The 17,198-nt window shown below is 39.8% G+C and overlaps 1 protein-coding gene across 1 annotated transcript in view; it reads left to right on the top strand.

The window, feature by feature from the left end:
* Positions 1-15,221, top strand: part of SMIM14 (small integral membrane protein 14) — a 39,924-nt gene extending 24,703 nt beyond the window's left edge. Inside the window, exons 3-5 of the mRNA XM_059817747.1 lie at positions 5,349-5,397; positions 12,792-12,940; positions 13,530-15,221. Of these exons, the coding sequence (XP_059673730.1) occupies positions 5,349-5,397; positions 12,792-12,940; positions 13,530-13,562 (231 nt within the window). The 3' untranslated portion in view covers positions 13,563-15,221. The remainder of the gene's footprint in view (positions 1-5,348; positions 5,398-12,791; positions 12,941-13,529) is intronic.
* The last annotated feature ends 1,977 nt before the right edge of the window (positions 15,222-17,198 follow it).

Genomic DNA, 17,198 nt, shown 5'->3' with positions numbered 1-17,198 from the left:
CTAAAAGTAGCATGCCAGTGATATCCCAGGTCCTCAAGGCCAGCAAAGTTATAAAATGAAGTACCAATGAAAGTCATGCAGTTGTAGGAAAGTGACGGAAGCGTGGAAAAGGGGGATCTATATGATGCCAAGGTGAAACAGCAATCCCAGGAGAAATGAGAAAGTAAAGGGAAGAATGAGTTCTTGCTTGAATCAGGGCTATTTGTACAGTGGTCCCTTTGACTTCTTTATCTGCTGCATCTTCCTCCATAAAATTTCATGTCTTTCCGTATGAAAGTTAATGTTCTCCCCCTGTCATAACTGGCTGATGGTTCTGAGTCTTAAGAGTTGGTTTGTAATCTAGGAATATTATTCTGAAAGGGACCAACCATCCTTCTATCTCATTTGCCATGAGAGAGAAACTTACTTGTCACCTCACAGGACCAAACTCCATATTTTTATCACAGACTGTTACTCTGTCCTTGTATGAACAATCGTTTATTTTACTTTAATTCTGCATATGCTCATAGAAAATGTAGGAGTGGGGAAGGCAGTGTTCACTTTTTCCTTGTTTGGTCCTCTAAGAGAAGCTAATGTAGTTTAAGAGACAATTTAATTGCATCAGGATGCCCTTCTTTTCCCTTTATTTTTCTCTTATTTTTCTCGGCCAGCTTGTAGCAGAATAATGCATGTAGATGTCATTTTTTGCATCTTTAAATCTGAGCTCTACAGATAGTCACAGAATCACAGAATCACTAAGGTTGGAAAAGACCTGTAAGATCATCAGGTCCAACCATCAACCAACACCACCATGCCCATTAAACCATGTCCCGCAGTGCCACGTCCACACGTTCCTTGAACACCTCCAGGAATGGTGACTCCACCACCTCCCTGGGCAGCCTGTTGCAGTGTTTCACCACCCTCTCAGTAAAGAAATTTTTCCTAATATCCAGCCTGAACCTCCCCTGGCGCAGCTTGAGGCCATTTTCTCTTGTCCTGTCGCTAGTCACTTGGGAGAAGAGACCAACACCCACCTCTCTGCAACCTCCTTTCAGGTAGTTGTAGAGAGCAATAAGGTCTCCCCTCAGCCTCCTCTTCTCCAGAGTGAACAACCCCAGTTCCCTCAGCCGCTCCTCATCAGACTTGTGTTCCAGACCCCTCACCAGATTCGTTGCCCTTCTCTGGACACACTCCAGCACCTCAATGTCCTTCTTGTAGTGAGGGGCCCAAAACTGAACACAGTATCCGAGGTGCGGCCTCACCAGCGCCCAGTACAGGGGCACAATCACCTCCCTACTCCTGCTGGCCACACCATTTCTGATACAGGCCAGGATGCCGTTGGCCTTCTTGGCCACCTGGGCACACTGCTGGCTCATACTCAGCCGGCTGTCAATCAACACCTCCAGGTCTTTTTCTGTAGGACAGCTTTCCAGCCACTCGTCCCCAATCCTGTAGCGTTGCATGGGGTTGTTGTGACCCAAGTGCAGGACCCGGCACTTGGCCTTGTTGAACCTCATACAATTGGCCTCGGCCCATCAATGCAGCCTGTCCAGATCCCTCTGCAGAGCCTTCCGACCCTCGAGCAGACCAACACTCCCTCCCAACTTGGTGTCATCTGCAGACTTGCTGAGGGAGCACTCAATCCCCTCATCCAGATCATCGATAAATATATTAAACAAGACCGGCCCCAAAAGTGAGCCCTGGGGGACTCCGCTTGTGACCGGCCACCAACTGGATTTAACTCCATTCACCACAACTCCCTGGGCTCGGCCATCCAGCCAGTTTTTTACCCAGTGTGGAGTGCACCCATCCAAGCCACGAGTCACCAGCTTCTCTAGGAGAATACTGTGGGGAACAGTGTTGAAGGCTTTGCTGAAGTCCAGGTAGACAACATCAACAGCCTTTCCCTCATGCACTAGGCGGGTCACCTGGTCATAGAAGGAGATCAGGTTGGTCAAAGCAGGACCTGCCCTTCATGAACCCGTGCTGGCTGGGCCTGATCCCTTGGTTGTCCTGCACGTGCCCTGGGAGCGCCCTCAAGATGAACCTCTCCATAACCTTCCCCGGCACCGAGGTCAGGCTGACAGGCCTGTAGTTCCCCAGATCCTCCTTCCGGCCCTTCTTGTATATGGGTGTCACGTTGGCAAGCTGCTACAATACAGTTTGCAACCTGGCTTGTATTCAGGACTGGCCTATCCTGCCACAGCAATTTATTTATCATGTTGTTTACTAAATCATTTATATTCTTTGGACAGAACAGACGTGGCTGCCAACAAAGCTTAAACAGTGATTTCATTACCCAGAAGTGTGAGAACACAATCGGAAGTATGCCACAGTGTTGTCATCTTCTGGCATCGTTGGAGAGAAAAAGCAGAGCTTACAACTGGTCTAAATTGCAAAAAAGTATTTTCACAAGGGATGATATTTTGCCCTTGTTAGCACATAAAATTTTCTATCAACAGTCTTTATGATTCCATTTTAAATTTACTTTTATTCATGGGATAAATGACTATACCAAGTTAGGTATTTGTCCTTGCTTTCCTACTCACCTATCCTATTCTTTTCATTGCCACCATTATCCATTTCTGCTCTCTTATCTTTGTACCTAATTTATCTGTTTCTTTCACCTTTCTCTGGGCTTTCTTCCATCACAATTTTTTGTATGGAGGTCTTTTCCTGACCTGGCTCATGAACTTGCTGATTTTTCATTCATGTCTTTTCTGAGGACTTACTTCTTCTATGAGCTGTCTCAAAAGTTACTCTAAAAGGCCATTATTTTAATTATCCTTACATAAATAATTTATTTTCATCTCATCTGCCATTCACACTAGACTTCATTGATTATTGCACTGTGTTCCTGCCACTAGTCCTGTTGTTCTTGTTTTGTTACCTCTTTATTACACCATTTCTGGAGTTGGAAAGTGCTTTTGGATAGGGATTATGCCATTCTTTCTTCTGAAAAATGACAAACTGGTGAGCTGTCTGATCATTGGTATCTTCCTGGTATTTGTATGCTTTGTCCTTATTTTTTTTAACTCTTAAATAATACACTTAACTCTTAAAAAGAAAAAGTGTTTATACTGGATAGGAACTCTTAATCTTTTTTCAGGGAAGATGCTATTGACTTTAATAAAAAAAAAATAAATGGTCTGAGTGGAGATTGCAGGACCAGTCCCACAGTTCGTGTGACTGTTGAACTCCGGGGTAGCAAATTCTGAAAACTCATCTGAAGAGGAAGCAAGGGAATTGACACAAGAACAAGTTAGTCTGAAGGCAGGCAGAAGTCTGAATTTCCTTCTCCACAGTAGCTATCTGTGATGAGCAGTAAATGCAAAGTAGCTTAACTTCTTTCATGGGAAGACTGAAATGATCCCAGTGGCTGAGATCACTGTATGGGCAAAACAAGTTCTCAGTTTAGCTAGATGAAGCTGTTTCACTGGGCTTACTATTTCACTTGGACTTCAGTGATTTTGTGGAGCAGCTAATAGGCAATAAAAGTTCACACCCTGTTTTCACCACATGTTTGTGTGCCCATAGTAGCTTTGAAAAAATAGAGACTTTACTTAATATAGTCACTTCACAGAAGTTTCCAGAGGCCGATTGCGGTGTCCCTTTACTGTGACTGTTCACGTTTTGTTCACAGCTGGGGACTGTGAAAAGTGGTGGCTCTCATTACTAAAAACTGTGCAGACTCCTATCAGAACATGGCATCTGTTGGTAGGAGTAGCAGCAAGACACAATCAGGTTTCAGGTGTGCTTGATGGGTAGATGCTGTTGATCCACAAGATGGCATGTTAAAACTGTACTTATATATAGTGTCAGAGGAGCAGGATCTAAACACTGTTGTGTTAGTGTGAACTGGGGCTAAAAGCTGTGTCGTTGGAAAAAGAAAAAAGAAGAAAGGAAGAGCTATTTCAAATTTGAACTGGGAACCATTTGAAATGTGCTCTTTTTATTTTTGCAATGCAAAATTTGCGTGTCATGCAGAAAGAATGACTTCCGAAGTTTGAAAATAAAATGAGCTTTTGCTTTTATATAAGAAGGGCAGGAAATATGCATAGTTTGGTAGATTTATTTTTTTTTTAAATAAGGTAAGTAGAAGTCTTTTGTTTGAATTTTTCCTGCTGTTGTTTTTAACTATAGAAATAGCTGAAAGGTTAAATCCAGCCTTCCCAGTACTTCCTAAGGAACTTCTTTGTAGTCTCAATAAATTTGCTAGCAGATCTTAATATATTAATGAAAGAATGAATGTGATCAATCTCCAATTACATTTTTTTTCTTTCTCAAAGATGTCATTCATTGAAAATCATTATGATAAAGGAAGGAGCTTAAACTTTTCCAAATGTCTTCTTCCTTCGGTTACTTGTCTGTTTCCTTCATGTGCTTTGCATAAAATTATGACTACACACAGCAAATCAGTTATGCCAATACAAGGGGAAATTGGGTTTGTAGAAATTATTCACATATTTCTTTCACGAGGAACATCATCTTTTCTTCTCTTTTACAGTTGTATATTTACACTGATAATAAACAGGTTAGCCTGTTGTGACAAGAAGTGTTGGGATTTGTGACACTACCGTGACATAAAACCTGTCAAAAAGCAAATGTCACTCCTAACCAAGGCATTTTAACAATTCTGTACTTTTAAAAACTTTTATTATTAATCCATGTAGTTTACCTAAACAGAGGGTAGCACCTTTTTCCATCATACAGCAGATTAAATCCCATCCATTTAACCTCTCTATGCCTGATAAAGAATGTGATATTTCTTTTTTGACTCTGTCATCCTTAAAATAGTTATACTGATTTGCAGGTTAGCCAGTGTTGACTTTTCTTGCAGTTAGCAAGCTTACCTAGTCTGTAAATGCAAATAGTCATTACAGTTGCTAAAAGCGTTTTAAATTTTACCCATCAGTAAAGAGAAAAAACAGTAAAACACATAAAAATCTGCTTTTAAAAAAAGATCTTAGGTGGAAAAAATAGTAATTGCTAAGTTTAAATATGAAATTTTAATTCGGCTGCTCTGTGCATGATCGTTACCACAGTCTGATCATTTATTGTTTTAACAATGTCTATATCACTATAGATTTTTAACTTGAATTTTAAAAGGCATTCAGTGGCTGCAACCTGTGTAGAAGCAATAGCGCTTTAGTCAGGTGATTTCAATGTATTATGTAAATAGCGTTCGGAAACTACCTCCATACCTGGAATTCTTCACACACCATAAGCCAAGTGCAATGCAGTAAAGGATCGGTTATAATCTTCCTTATCTTGATCTTGTGCTCTGACATTATACTAAGTCATGATTTTGGTAAAAGCTGACCGAGTCTCATTGCTAAGTGTCATGCCTTTCTTTTTCTCTGTTCCAGCTGAGACAATCCCAGTCGTACTGCACAGACACAGAATGCCTTCAGGAATGTGAGTAACTATTGGGATCAGGTGCATGGAAGTAAAATAAACAGTAGTAGTTAAAATACAGTCTGACTGGTCTTTAAAATGCAGCAGCTGATTTAATGTTATAGAAACATGTTACATGAAATCAAATACTACAGTACTAAAATTGTTATGAGGTAATTCCTGAGAATCTGTGATGCAGATGAACATTTGTACATTGGAAGCAGCAATGGTGAGTAGGCTGGAGGTATCAATATACCAGCATGACCACTGATTGGGCCCTAAGCATTACTGAGTCTTACCATTAGCCTCCAAGTAGGATGATTTCAGTTTTTCCTATGGAGAAAATTTGGAGGGGGCTTTGTTTGTCCTCCTTACAGTCATAGCAGCCTAACCAGTGAAGACTGGATATTCAGCACAGACCCCAGCACATACACATACACGGCTGGGGCTGAGTGACTTACTGTCAGTACTGTGAACCCTCTACTCCACTGTGAGGGAGAGGAGATTCCCTGCCAGCTCTGACCAATAAGTTGACATAGACCGTGACTGCATATCTGTTTGACTCAGTGGCTGTGTAGTTAATGAAGCAGAGATGTGTACACTTTGTTGAAATTTGCTGTGAAATACCTCTAAAAAACTCTCCCAAACAGTGAGCGTTACTAGGACTGTCAAACGTTACTAGCATCTGCAGGGAAGCATAGCTGTGCTGAGGTTATACACTAATGTAAGCTTGCCCTGCAGTGCTGTGTTTACACTTTTCATGGTCTAGAGGGAACATTGCCAAATGCTTATAAATACAAATGAAGTGGATCTGGTTTTCCTATATTGCTTTACCAGTTAAACATAAGAACTCACTCAATTAGCCTGCATCAGGACTACTGCAGTGCTCGGACGGAGCAGGGAGCACCTGAGCAGTGTTCCTGGAAGCAAAGCTGCTGGTGCCTATGTCTTCTACAGGTCTAGGAGCAGTGCGGTCAAGGTTTCCAGGATCTCTGGGAGAGGGCATGCCTTTGTTCACTCGCCTGTTCTTCCCTCTTCACTCCCCAGTAAAACCTGTTTAGAGATGGGCATCTAGCTTGGACTTGCACTGTGCCCTCCCAGTGTGAAACAGTCCCAGATTCATTGGCATGTTGGGCTGAAGGGGAAGAGCTATGAGCTTTCCCAGATAACCCCTGAAAAAAAAGAGTGGGGCGCATGTGTGCCATAACAATGCTGCTGGCTTTACTCTTTCTTTATGGGCTTTCCAAGTTATGCTGTGTGTCTATGACTTCCAGCACCTGTCCTCTCCCAAATGCACCTGTCCTAGGGCAGACTTTTTCTTTTTTTTTTTTTAAATCACAGCCATGTAGGAGAGGGAAAGAAGCAGGTGACAGGAGACAGAATATTTTCTGTATTAGAAGTAGGCACAGACAGGCTGTGCAGCATTCTGAGCTTTAGTCTGCAGTCAAAACCAAGCGATGGTAGGTCATTCTCACTCAAGCCTTGGGAGTCTTGGCTCATCAGTATTTCTGAAGCTCTCAGGCTAAAGACTGTATAAATGAGTAAGTTCTGTTATGTGTGGGCACAAAGCTTGTGGGATAGCTTTCATGCTACCAAGCTATAGTACAGTGGGGATGTGAATGGTTTGCGGCAAATAGCTTTCCATCCTTGCAATAACTGTCTGTGCAGATGCAAGCAATTTGGCAGCAATTGTTCCAAACCAGTGGTTTGTTTCAAAAACCAAAGCAAAAATTACAGAGTAAATCCTCTCCTATGTTATTATATTGCCTTAAATTTAGTTCTAGCAAAGGTATTTTTCTGCTGATGCAATGACACTGACTGTCTGTTTGTCAGATTATTTTGTGATGCTTCTGTGATTCTGTGCTTGGGCCAACATGAGCTCTGTAAGACTCCCAGGAGTCAAAGGCAAAAATAAACAGATTGAGCCTGGATAAGCTTCTAGACATATTTTCAGAGACAGATTAAAACAATTCTGGGCCAGTCTTCTGTCCATTGCTTCATCCTGTTTTGATGATCTATACCGTGATGAGGTTATGTTTGAGGTGGGTCTCCTCTTCCTTAGGTCCCACAGCTCCATTTCCTGTTACTTGCTGACTTTGGTCCTTCATTTCAGGACCTTGATATGAAGAAGCTTGTTTCACTCCCAGCCATTTGCTCATTCCCAGGATTTGGTCTTCCTTCTGGAAGCGCAGCTGGGAATGTTGTCATACACAGATTCTTCAGTTGCAAGGTTGTGGAATAACTGATGAGATGTATGTGGTTTTGTTTTGGGAAACGTTAGGGCTGTGGTTCAGCCAGTGTCACAGCAGCATCATGTGTTACGCTGTTGCTACCAGCTGGAAGTTCTCAGAAACACCCTGCGTTGATTCTTCCTGAGCGCACTTCATTTTTTCAACCCTTGTTTTCAGATCTTTTTTTAAGATTTTTGGAGCCAGATCAAAGCAGTAGCACCAAGGCTTCCTCATTTGGATTTTTGTGTTATTAGCTTTAAATTTTTATTTATGCTTATTGGCACCATTATATTGTGGTGACTACCCTGCAGAGAGTTTCTTGCCAGGGTCAGGACCAGTGCTTTTGGATTTGTACTCCTACAGACAGGAGGATATGAGCACCCCTCCAGAGAGCATTTGGGCACTCTGCTTGGTGGCTGTTCCTCTGCTGATTCTCCGTCAGAATATCTGCTATGATGGTAAAGCATGTATCAGAGTCTGATGACTGTTCCCTCCATTTCAGTGGGTGCCTTGGAGAAAAAAGGCTGCAAGTTTTTAATATGCAACACATTTAATATTCTGTTGGGATTGTTTATGCTCAGCAAATCAGAAGATCTTACAGTTTTCCTTGAAATGAGGAATAAGAGTGATAATTCTTTCTGAATTCTGTCTAATGCAAGTGGAGCAGGGAACATTTCTCTGAAGTGTGTTGCAGTTGCAACATTAGCAGTTCATCCAGCCCAGGGAGGATCCCCAGCTGGTACTGAGTGGCTCTGATGGCTCATGGCCCTTCACAGTCAGCCTTCCATGTCAAAGGAAATGAGGGGCCACCGCCTGAGGTTTTTGTCAGTGTTCTAGCAATTCCCAGATGTTGTGACCTGGATTTACCGCATTTTCAACACTATTCTGAGTGCTCTACTAGCTTGTAATATGGTCAGAGATGACTGTCTCAAATGTTGTCTGCTCTACTTCCAAATTTTTATGTATTCTAAAATGAATGCATATTTGTGATTCATCTTGAGTTGTATTCATCTGAGGGAGTCACAGCAGCCTAACCTAACGGCATGAAATGTCTGCCAACTCTTCCCTCCCTGTTCTGGTAATTCCCTTTTCCTTCCTCCGCTCAAGTCCTTTTTGGCTTTCTTCAGTTTCCTTATCCCTGCCTTTGAGAGTGTCAGCTTGCAGGGATTATCTGCTGAAGGTCCCACAGGCTCTTCGTCTTCCCTGATGATTCATCTGTAATATACCTCTCTTCATATGGTTTCCTACCTTTCTTTCAATAGAACAGGCAAGGCTAAAAACACCGTGAAAAGGCGGCGGCACAAGCCAGAGAGCATGCTTTTGCCTTCCCACATGCAGATGTTAAATACTAAAAAGCTGAAGATCCAAAGGAGGTATTTCCACCATGAGAGAGCAGACAAAAAGCACCACATGGAATATACTTTTACCGTAAAAGAAATGCAATCTTTCCTCTTTTTCTTTACTCACTCTGAGTGAAAAATTGCACTTTAAGAGGAGTACTAAGTTCATGTAAGGAGTATTTAACAAGGGCATTTATTAATTTTAATATTGTATTCTTGAGATTTCAGTTGCACAATCAGGAGGTGGTTGACCTTTAATCTTTAGAAATTATTTTTACCAAACTCATCATTTTAGTAGCTTGGACTGCCTTCTAGTAGAACATTAAATGAGGTGGCAAACACCTGTCACAGAAGATTATTTTTTCCCTTCCCATTTCTTTGTGAGAGAAGACTAGTTTATGTGGCCTAGACTCTGTTTCTATAGGAAAAAGTAAGCCAAAGAACTGTATCTCGTATGTGGAACAATAGATGGGATTCACCATAGTCATTAGCTCCCACGGGAGTTCATCCCACAGTCTCAGACCAGCCCCTCATAAAGCTTTCTCCTGCATGGAGATAATTCAGCCATGACATAAAAAAAATTCCAGTTAACCAGAGGGGCAGAACTGCTCACATGCTTAATTCAAAAGTGTGTGGATATATAGGTGTGCTGAGCCCAGGGGACCAGATACTCTGAGAATAAAGACCTTGGGCTGGATTTGGTGTTTTGTGGAAAAGCAGGTTAGAGACTGTAACTTTCATTTTATTCAGTGACATGGGTTAGCAGGAGAATATGTACTGCTACATTCTGTACTAGTTGGTGTCTCCCAGGCACTGGAGATTAATAACCAGATCCATCCATCAAAATAGATGGTGGCAGGGACATTAATCTGTGAGGTCAGAACAGGACAATCCTCTAGCCATCTGAAAATACTAAAAAAATGTCATCCACAAGTGCTCTTATAGGATAGGCTTTATTCTTCAAGGAATCAAAAAACCACTTCTGAATTACCTGCAAAATTATCAATTAAAATATCAGTTAAAAGCACTGTGGCTGTCCTTAAAAATAAGATCTTTTCTTCTGCCCATCAGCATAAATTCCATCCTGCCTGGTTTCAGCTTCACTCAACTGTTCTTTATCCCTAAGCCGGTCTTACTTGATTATTTTGTGATCTCAGTGATGGAGCTCTTTGTAGCAAAAGATTGTCATCTTCTACATGTTATTGCTCCCAGTAGCTGAAACAGCTTCTTGTCTGTTCTCAATTTATGATGCAAAGCTTTGAAAAGTGTGATTCACCCCAGCTATGTGAGATTTTGCTTATCCTCATCTCCTTATGTTAAGAGATTAGAGTAACAGATTCTGAAGTATCTCACGTCCCTATTAAAACACATGGTCATTTGTAAGAGATGTGGGTTTAACGGTACTTGAATAGTGTAAACAGTGTTGTGGCTGGTTTAGTATCTGGCTTGCTTTGAGTAGGTAGTACAGGGCCAAGCTGTGTTAGATCAGCTGTTGTCTTGCTTAACGTAGTTTAGGACATGTTTCAGCACATTTGGTTCTATCCAAACCGTATTACAACGCAGGCTGGATAGAAACTGTGTCTTACACGAATGCCTGTGGTTTCCCTCTGTGGTTCTGTCTGCTCCCTTCCTTGACCTGTAGCATGAGCTGACTTAGCAGCATTTACTTACCCCAACTCTTGTTTAACCATGGACCCTAAGTGCACTATGGTTCAGCAAAAATTCCAGAAGGCAGCCTGACTAGCCCCTGTTTCTCTGCATTGTGTGGAGAATCCAGCGTAACAGGTGATCTGAATTTTCAATGTTCTACTGGACATACGTGCCAAAGCAAGTACCTAAGGCTGTCTTATGTGCTGCGGAAGGTAGTCTTAGAGTGGCTATTAATGTCTGGAAGCCCCAGAATAAAGCAGTTGATCTTTTTGTGCTGAATTATACGCTGGTTTACTGGATTGCATTTATAAAGGTCATCCAAGATTTAAAATATTGATATGTCATGTTGATAACAATAATATTTTCCCTCAACATAATTGCAGGTCTAAACTGACCTGCACAATTCCATATGCTTTCTGAAAAAATTGTATGCTGGAATTTAATGAATTAAAGGCTGTAGCATTCTCATTTATTTTCTTTGCGCTATACCTTCTTCTCATCTACAGTGCCCTTTATTCACTCAGATCTCAAAAAAAATTGGTACTTGTAATTGTATATACTGCTAATCATAAAATTCCTCTACATTAGTAACTTCTTGAGTTTTGAAATGTCTATATTTTGGACATTTAAAAGGCAAGAGCTGTATGGCAGTTTCATTTGCTCATACAAGTTAATGTTTGTACTTTGAGAAGCATGAACTTCTATAATGTTTTTTTCTTCTTTGACATTTTTGAGTGCATGTGATGTCGGTAAAGGACATCAGTCCAACAGCCCCAACTCATGAAGTCTTATTCACAGAATAGCAGTGCTGTGAATGGCATAGCTGTAAGCTTCCCCACAGTGCCCCTCTGCTGTGTCTTAGCTGTGTTATGAAGAAACCACTTTCACAGAAGAGCATCTGTTAAAAATGATACCCAGTGTAACAGAGCTGAGGATGATTCTTTGGTATCAGCATTAACCTTCAAGGAAATAACTGACTCCAACAGTTCACTGGGTATCTAGCAAATGTTAAAGAACAACAACTTCCAACTGATACTGAATCCAGATTTGACCGAATAATGAGATGGTCCAAATGAAAAATCATGGATACAAGTGCCTCTGTGCAATTTCCCCAGATGTTAAAGTTTTCAACTTGAGTAATGAAGTAGAATAGCTCTTCTCTTTCTGACGGTTATTCATTATAGCTTTGTATTAATTGTTCTGTATTCATTGGTCGTCTAGATCATTAATGAAGATATTAGGTCTTTAGATACTATTGTAAATGGAGCCATGTAAGTACCTTAGGTAATTAACTATACATTGGTTTACACTTCAGCTGACAACATTAGTTACAGTTTGATTATCTGAAATTATGTTTCAGAGGAGAAAAGTTGTTTTCAAGTATGCAGGTATTTGCAACAGTTTCTTGATCCAAAAAGACTAACCAGCCATCTCCAGTCTGAGGTGATTTTTCTCAGTTTTATTGCCATGCTTTGACGTCTCAGCCATTCTGTATGGAAATTATGTGTAAAACGTTTATTTTGTATTCCTGGGCTTCACTTTTTCATGTATCTTCTCAGCATTTTTTCCCCTCCTGACAGATACGTTTTCCTTGAAATACCACATGACCTGGATGATCACTCATGGAGATCTGGCATATTGACACTGACACTTGTTCGAACACTCAATAACTTGCAGTAGCCAACAAAATTATAGCCATTAGTTTGCTCCTTTCTTGCTAGAATTAGCATGGTCTTTGGGTGGAGCCTAACAACAGAGTCTAAGCTTTCATCTCTTTAGTCTTATTCTTTTATTTGTTTGAGGCAAAAACCAAACACCAACATACAGACCAGGGTTTTTCGCATATAAATATATTTTGCATCAAGTTTGATTTCTTAAACACAAAGTGTGTGTTTATCATTTCCAGTTCATTAAGAGTTAATGTGAACTAAGAAATATTAATGATAATTCTGACAACTCCAGTAAATCTTAGGAAGTGGATTCTCTTTTCAAAGGGATAAGAAATGTGATTAAAAAACAGTGTAACACTAACCAAGAATTATTTGTCTCAAAGCCAAAAGGAAGGACGAATCAGAACTGAACTGAAAAATATTTCAGGTTTTTTTCTGAGACTTATGTTGTATTTTTGTTTTCATTTTGGGGAAAGAACTCTGCTGTCACTCTGTGTTATAACTTGAGTTTTCCTTGTCTGTAGTGCCAGGACCAAATTCTTCCAGCGACAATGGCATCAGCTTTGCCATGATAGTGATGGCCTGGGTGGTGATTGCACTTGTCTTGTTCTTACTGAGACCTAGTAATCTGAGAGGATCCAACACAGCCGGAAAGCCAACCAGCCCACATAATGTGAGTGCATCTTCAGGTGCCCTGCAGAGAGACTCTACAATAGCTTAAATGTATTTTGTTTTAATACAGACTATCTTACAGTCATTTTTTCCTTACATTTTTTTTTTCCTGTATTTTCTTGGAACTCCATTAAAAATGAAAATGAGTAAAACCAAAGTGAAAGTAGAATCATGAAGGCCAAGTGTGAGGCCTGCTATGGGGTGGAGCAGGCACGGGTGACTGAGTGTGGGTCACCATGTCCTCTGGACACTGGCTGTCCCTGGTTGGAATGGCCTCCTGCCGTCTTACGTACAAGGGGAAAATCACAGGTTTTACAGAAGTGAGTAAACAAAATTACAGCATTAAACAGGGAAGGTGGTCTTTGTCCTAGATGTCGGATCATGGGAAAATCCCTATTGATGCAGGAAATGATATTGTTCTTTGATGCTCATTTACTTTGAATATTGAAAGAGATATTGAAAGATCTTAAAAGAAAGTACAATTTAACTTTTCCGTGTTCTTCTTTTATTGCTAAATCGTCTTACATGAGCACTGTTTCTAATCCCGTACGTGTTTTTTTTTCTTTCTTTTCCTCCTTCCTTCCCCCTAGGGACAAGAACCACCAGCCCCACCAGTGGACTAGAGCGTTTTGGAGAAGATCAGCAGCTAAAATCTTGCACGACCAAATGAACGAAGTGACCAGATTAGTCCTAAACCCCATTCAATACTGTTTCTTTTCTCATTTATATAGAGCAGAATTATCATTCAGCGGTTATCTTCACGAACTGCTTTTAGTGACTTCAATTTTAAGTTAATTTTTGCTTTGTATGTTACCACAATTTCTAGTAGGTTGTAATTTGAATAATGATAAGGCATTGCGGGGTTTTTTTGGTTGTTACCGTTACTGTGGACATTCCACTCAGTCTCTTTTTGTTACAACGATCTTAATTTCTTTGCAGTGATTTCTGATATGCATTGAAAGAAAAAGAAAATCCCTGTGCATCTATAATAATGGAAGGTTACTGACCCTTCTTCAGATTAATCCATATTTTTCCTCCAGTATGCTTTTGAGACTTATATAATGGTTGCAACTATTAGCTTAGTTATGTGGTGAAAAATTAAAATTATTTTATATTTGCCCTGGGTTCAGAGCAACTTTTAGTCTGGTCTTTGGACCACTAACATAGTTTTCAGGGTCGTTAGCAAAAGCATGGATTGTCCACTAGAATTATACTATGTGTGTGTGTGTGTGCGCGCAAAGAAGTGAATGTGATAATTGCCACTGTCAAAGCTTTGCAATATATATATTGGGAACTTTACACAAAAGATTATACTACCAAAAAAGACATTAATTTAATCTTGTTCATTAATAAATGATATGTCTTATTCAATAGGTCATCAAAAAAATGTATTCCAAAAATGGATTTGTTTACTTATAGACTTTATGAAAAGAGAAATTTAGTGAGAACTTGGTAGAATTTTCTGTCTTTTAATAATCGGTATCTTAAGAAGTTTTTAGCCACGATTTAATATATATTGGACCGGATGAAATCATACCAAGAGGTTACTGAGGTTAGCAACTTTCGGTATACAACACATACTGAATATTAAGGCTTTTTCACCTGTATGTTATCAGCAATTCTTAACATTTCATCCTTATCTACTGGTTGTAATTGTAGAATAACAAACTTGCAGGTGACTACATATGGCATGTCTTTCCCCTCTAATATTTTTGTGTGTGTGTGGTGTGTTTATGTGTGCGTATGTGTGGCTGTGCACGTACTTGTGCACATCTCCCATTGTAGGAAATGGGAATGACTTTTTTATGTACATTAACTTAAGAACATTTTAAAGATGTACAGAAAAGCGACACTGTATATTTTTCTTGATCAATTTGAAAAATTGATGAGAATAATGTAAAGAACATTTTTATGTTACCAACATGAAGCTTCTTTCCATAAAGGTCGGTAGAACAGACATCTGGGAATTCAAAGCCTTACTCTACAAACCTTTATTTCATGAGAACTTTAGTTACAGAGCTGAAGGGACTAACTGTTAAGATACATAAAGGTTTGTATTAACGGGCTGTAATAAAAAATCTCACATCAGATCCCATGGTTGACAGACGCAGGGTTTTCCTCCTCAGGGTAAATGGTGGGCCAGCTAAGCCTCCTTGTAAAGGTACAGTGCAGACCTGAAGAAAGGATTCTGTAATTTGGTGTAATTGCCCTTTGAATTTCTGTGGAGTAGTGTGCTCCCAAGCATAGGAGCATGTATAAAAAATAAAAAATTTTTAAAAAAAAGAAGATTAGGCCATGTGCTCTCAGTGACATCAGTGCAGCGCCATGTAAAGCAATGGAGCTGTAGCAGAGAAGCTGAGAGAATTTGTCCTATTATGTCTAATGGTGTACAGGCCACAAACACTGTGTAAAGATGTCACTGGGACAAGCAATCTGACTGTGCTTGCTTTTTGCCTTCTGTGTACATTTATGTTTGGGATACTGTTTTGAACAGAACAAGTAATACAGCATTATTTTGTTGAACCAACAAGAAAATATATATAATCACTTACGCTGACCTTTTCTCCAAGAATTTTTGGTCAGAATTCTTCACCATCGGATGCATAAAACAGGCTTCCAATTGATTAAAAAGCCAACTGAAACAGGCTTCATTTCAGACAGAGCGCCACTCCTCATCCTGTTGGAAGTTGGTGAGGTATACAGCAGGTGCTCCTCACTTGTGAGGATCAGCCTTGCTTTACTTAAGTGTCTGTGTGTGTATTTATAAAACTCACCATGTGCACCCAGCTCTAACAATCTTGGCAAATGAACATTTGTTCAGAGTAATGTTGTGTTTTACCTTTAAATGAACTGTCTTTGCTTGGCATTCCTCTAAGTAATTGTCCCAGTGATTTTATACATGTATGCTTTCCTCATGTAAATTGCTATTTTAAATTTTCTATGTAAAAGAAAAAACATTGGAAATATTTTATTGTAAAATGTTTTACTAAAGAGCCAGGCCACTATCCCACATCAAAATGTATGCCTTTTAAACTCAGATACTCTCTCCAAGATATAACCTTCAGATCACCACTCTTAATTAAAATAAAAGTAACTAACTGTAGGACTGTATTTTGCCACTCTTATTCATGTTAAATAGTGCCTTACTCATCAAGTAGTTGCACTGAAGTTTGTGGGACTACTCTGAGATAATGTACTAGTAGCAGCTTTAGTAAGGGTGGCAGAAATCTGGCCTTTAGTGATGTAGCTTGTGATGAAATAATTGTATCATGGTTACAGATGTTTATGGTAAATTTTGAGAAGTGTGGAAGGATTAGTGGTATGTGAAGCTTCAGGATATGATTAATTCTGTAATGAGGGTTTTAAGCTCAGTTAGTAAGAGACACAAGTTGTAGCAACTTGGGAAATATGGAGGGAAGTTTACAATTATACCTTAGCTTAGAACTTTGTTAAAACAATAGTATTTTTAGAGTCTGCTTAACACAACTATTATATTCTGAAATGAGAAATCATATGTATTCATGTATCGTCTGCAGATCACTTAGCCTTGTGATGTTCATGATTGAAAAAGGAAGAGTGATGATGTGATGTACCTAATGTAAATTGGTGGTTTAAGATGTCTGAATTATGCCAAACAAAAAATCATCTGTGCCATTTGCGGTTTCCTAGTAATCTTTTACTGAGTACTTGGATTGGGATAAAGGGCTTGTACTATGCACTTTTTATTGACTTAACAAAATAAATAGCAATCGTTAGTAACCTTTTGTCTTTGTTAGTCTTTGTATAAGATGTAGGACTGCACCAACCTATCAGTTTCTAGGGTAATTTGAAATCATCTAAAAATAAGTATCAGTAAAAATAGCACGTCATATGTGTAACTTCTAAAACGTAAATTCTAACTTTTCTAATGGACACTTGCCTCCTGAATGTATCTCAAGCAAGTCAGAACTAACTATAGCGGTTTGCAAGGTTTAAGGTGGTTTGATGACCAGCACAGACATCTCTGCCTTTTGCTCTTCAAAGTAGTTATGCAGCCTAGGAAGTTAGAAATACTACAGCAAGAAAAGTAATGACAAAGGCCAAATATGCCAATTATGTTACTTCATTTTAGATCAAATCCTACTACTTCGGGATTTGCAATCTATTTTCTAGTCCCAGGTCTTGGCAGTGACACATTGAGACCCCAAAGTTTGTACATCTCCATTGGACACAGAGCTGCTCTGAGGAAGGAAGATGCTCCAGTGGATCTGCTGCTTCCT

This window comes from Gavia stellata, chromosome 5, assembly GCF_030936135.1.
Source record: "Gavia stellata isolate bGavSte3 chromosome 5, bGavSte3.hap2, whole genome shotgun sequence".
In the NCBI taxonomy this organism is placed as follows: Eukaryota; Metazoa; Chordata; class Aves; order Gaviiformes; family Gaviidae; genus Gavia; species Gavia stellata.
Note: the sequence above shows the minus strand (reverse complement) of the source record. Positions and strands in the feature narration are given on the sequence as shown.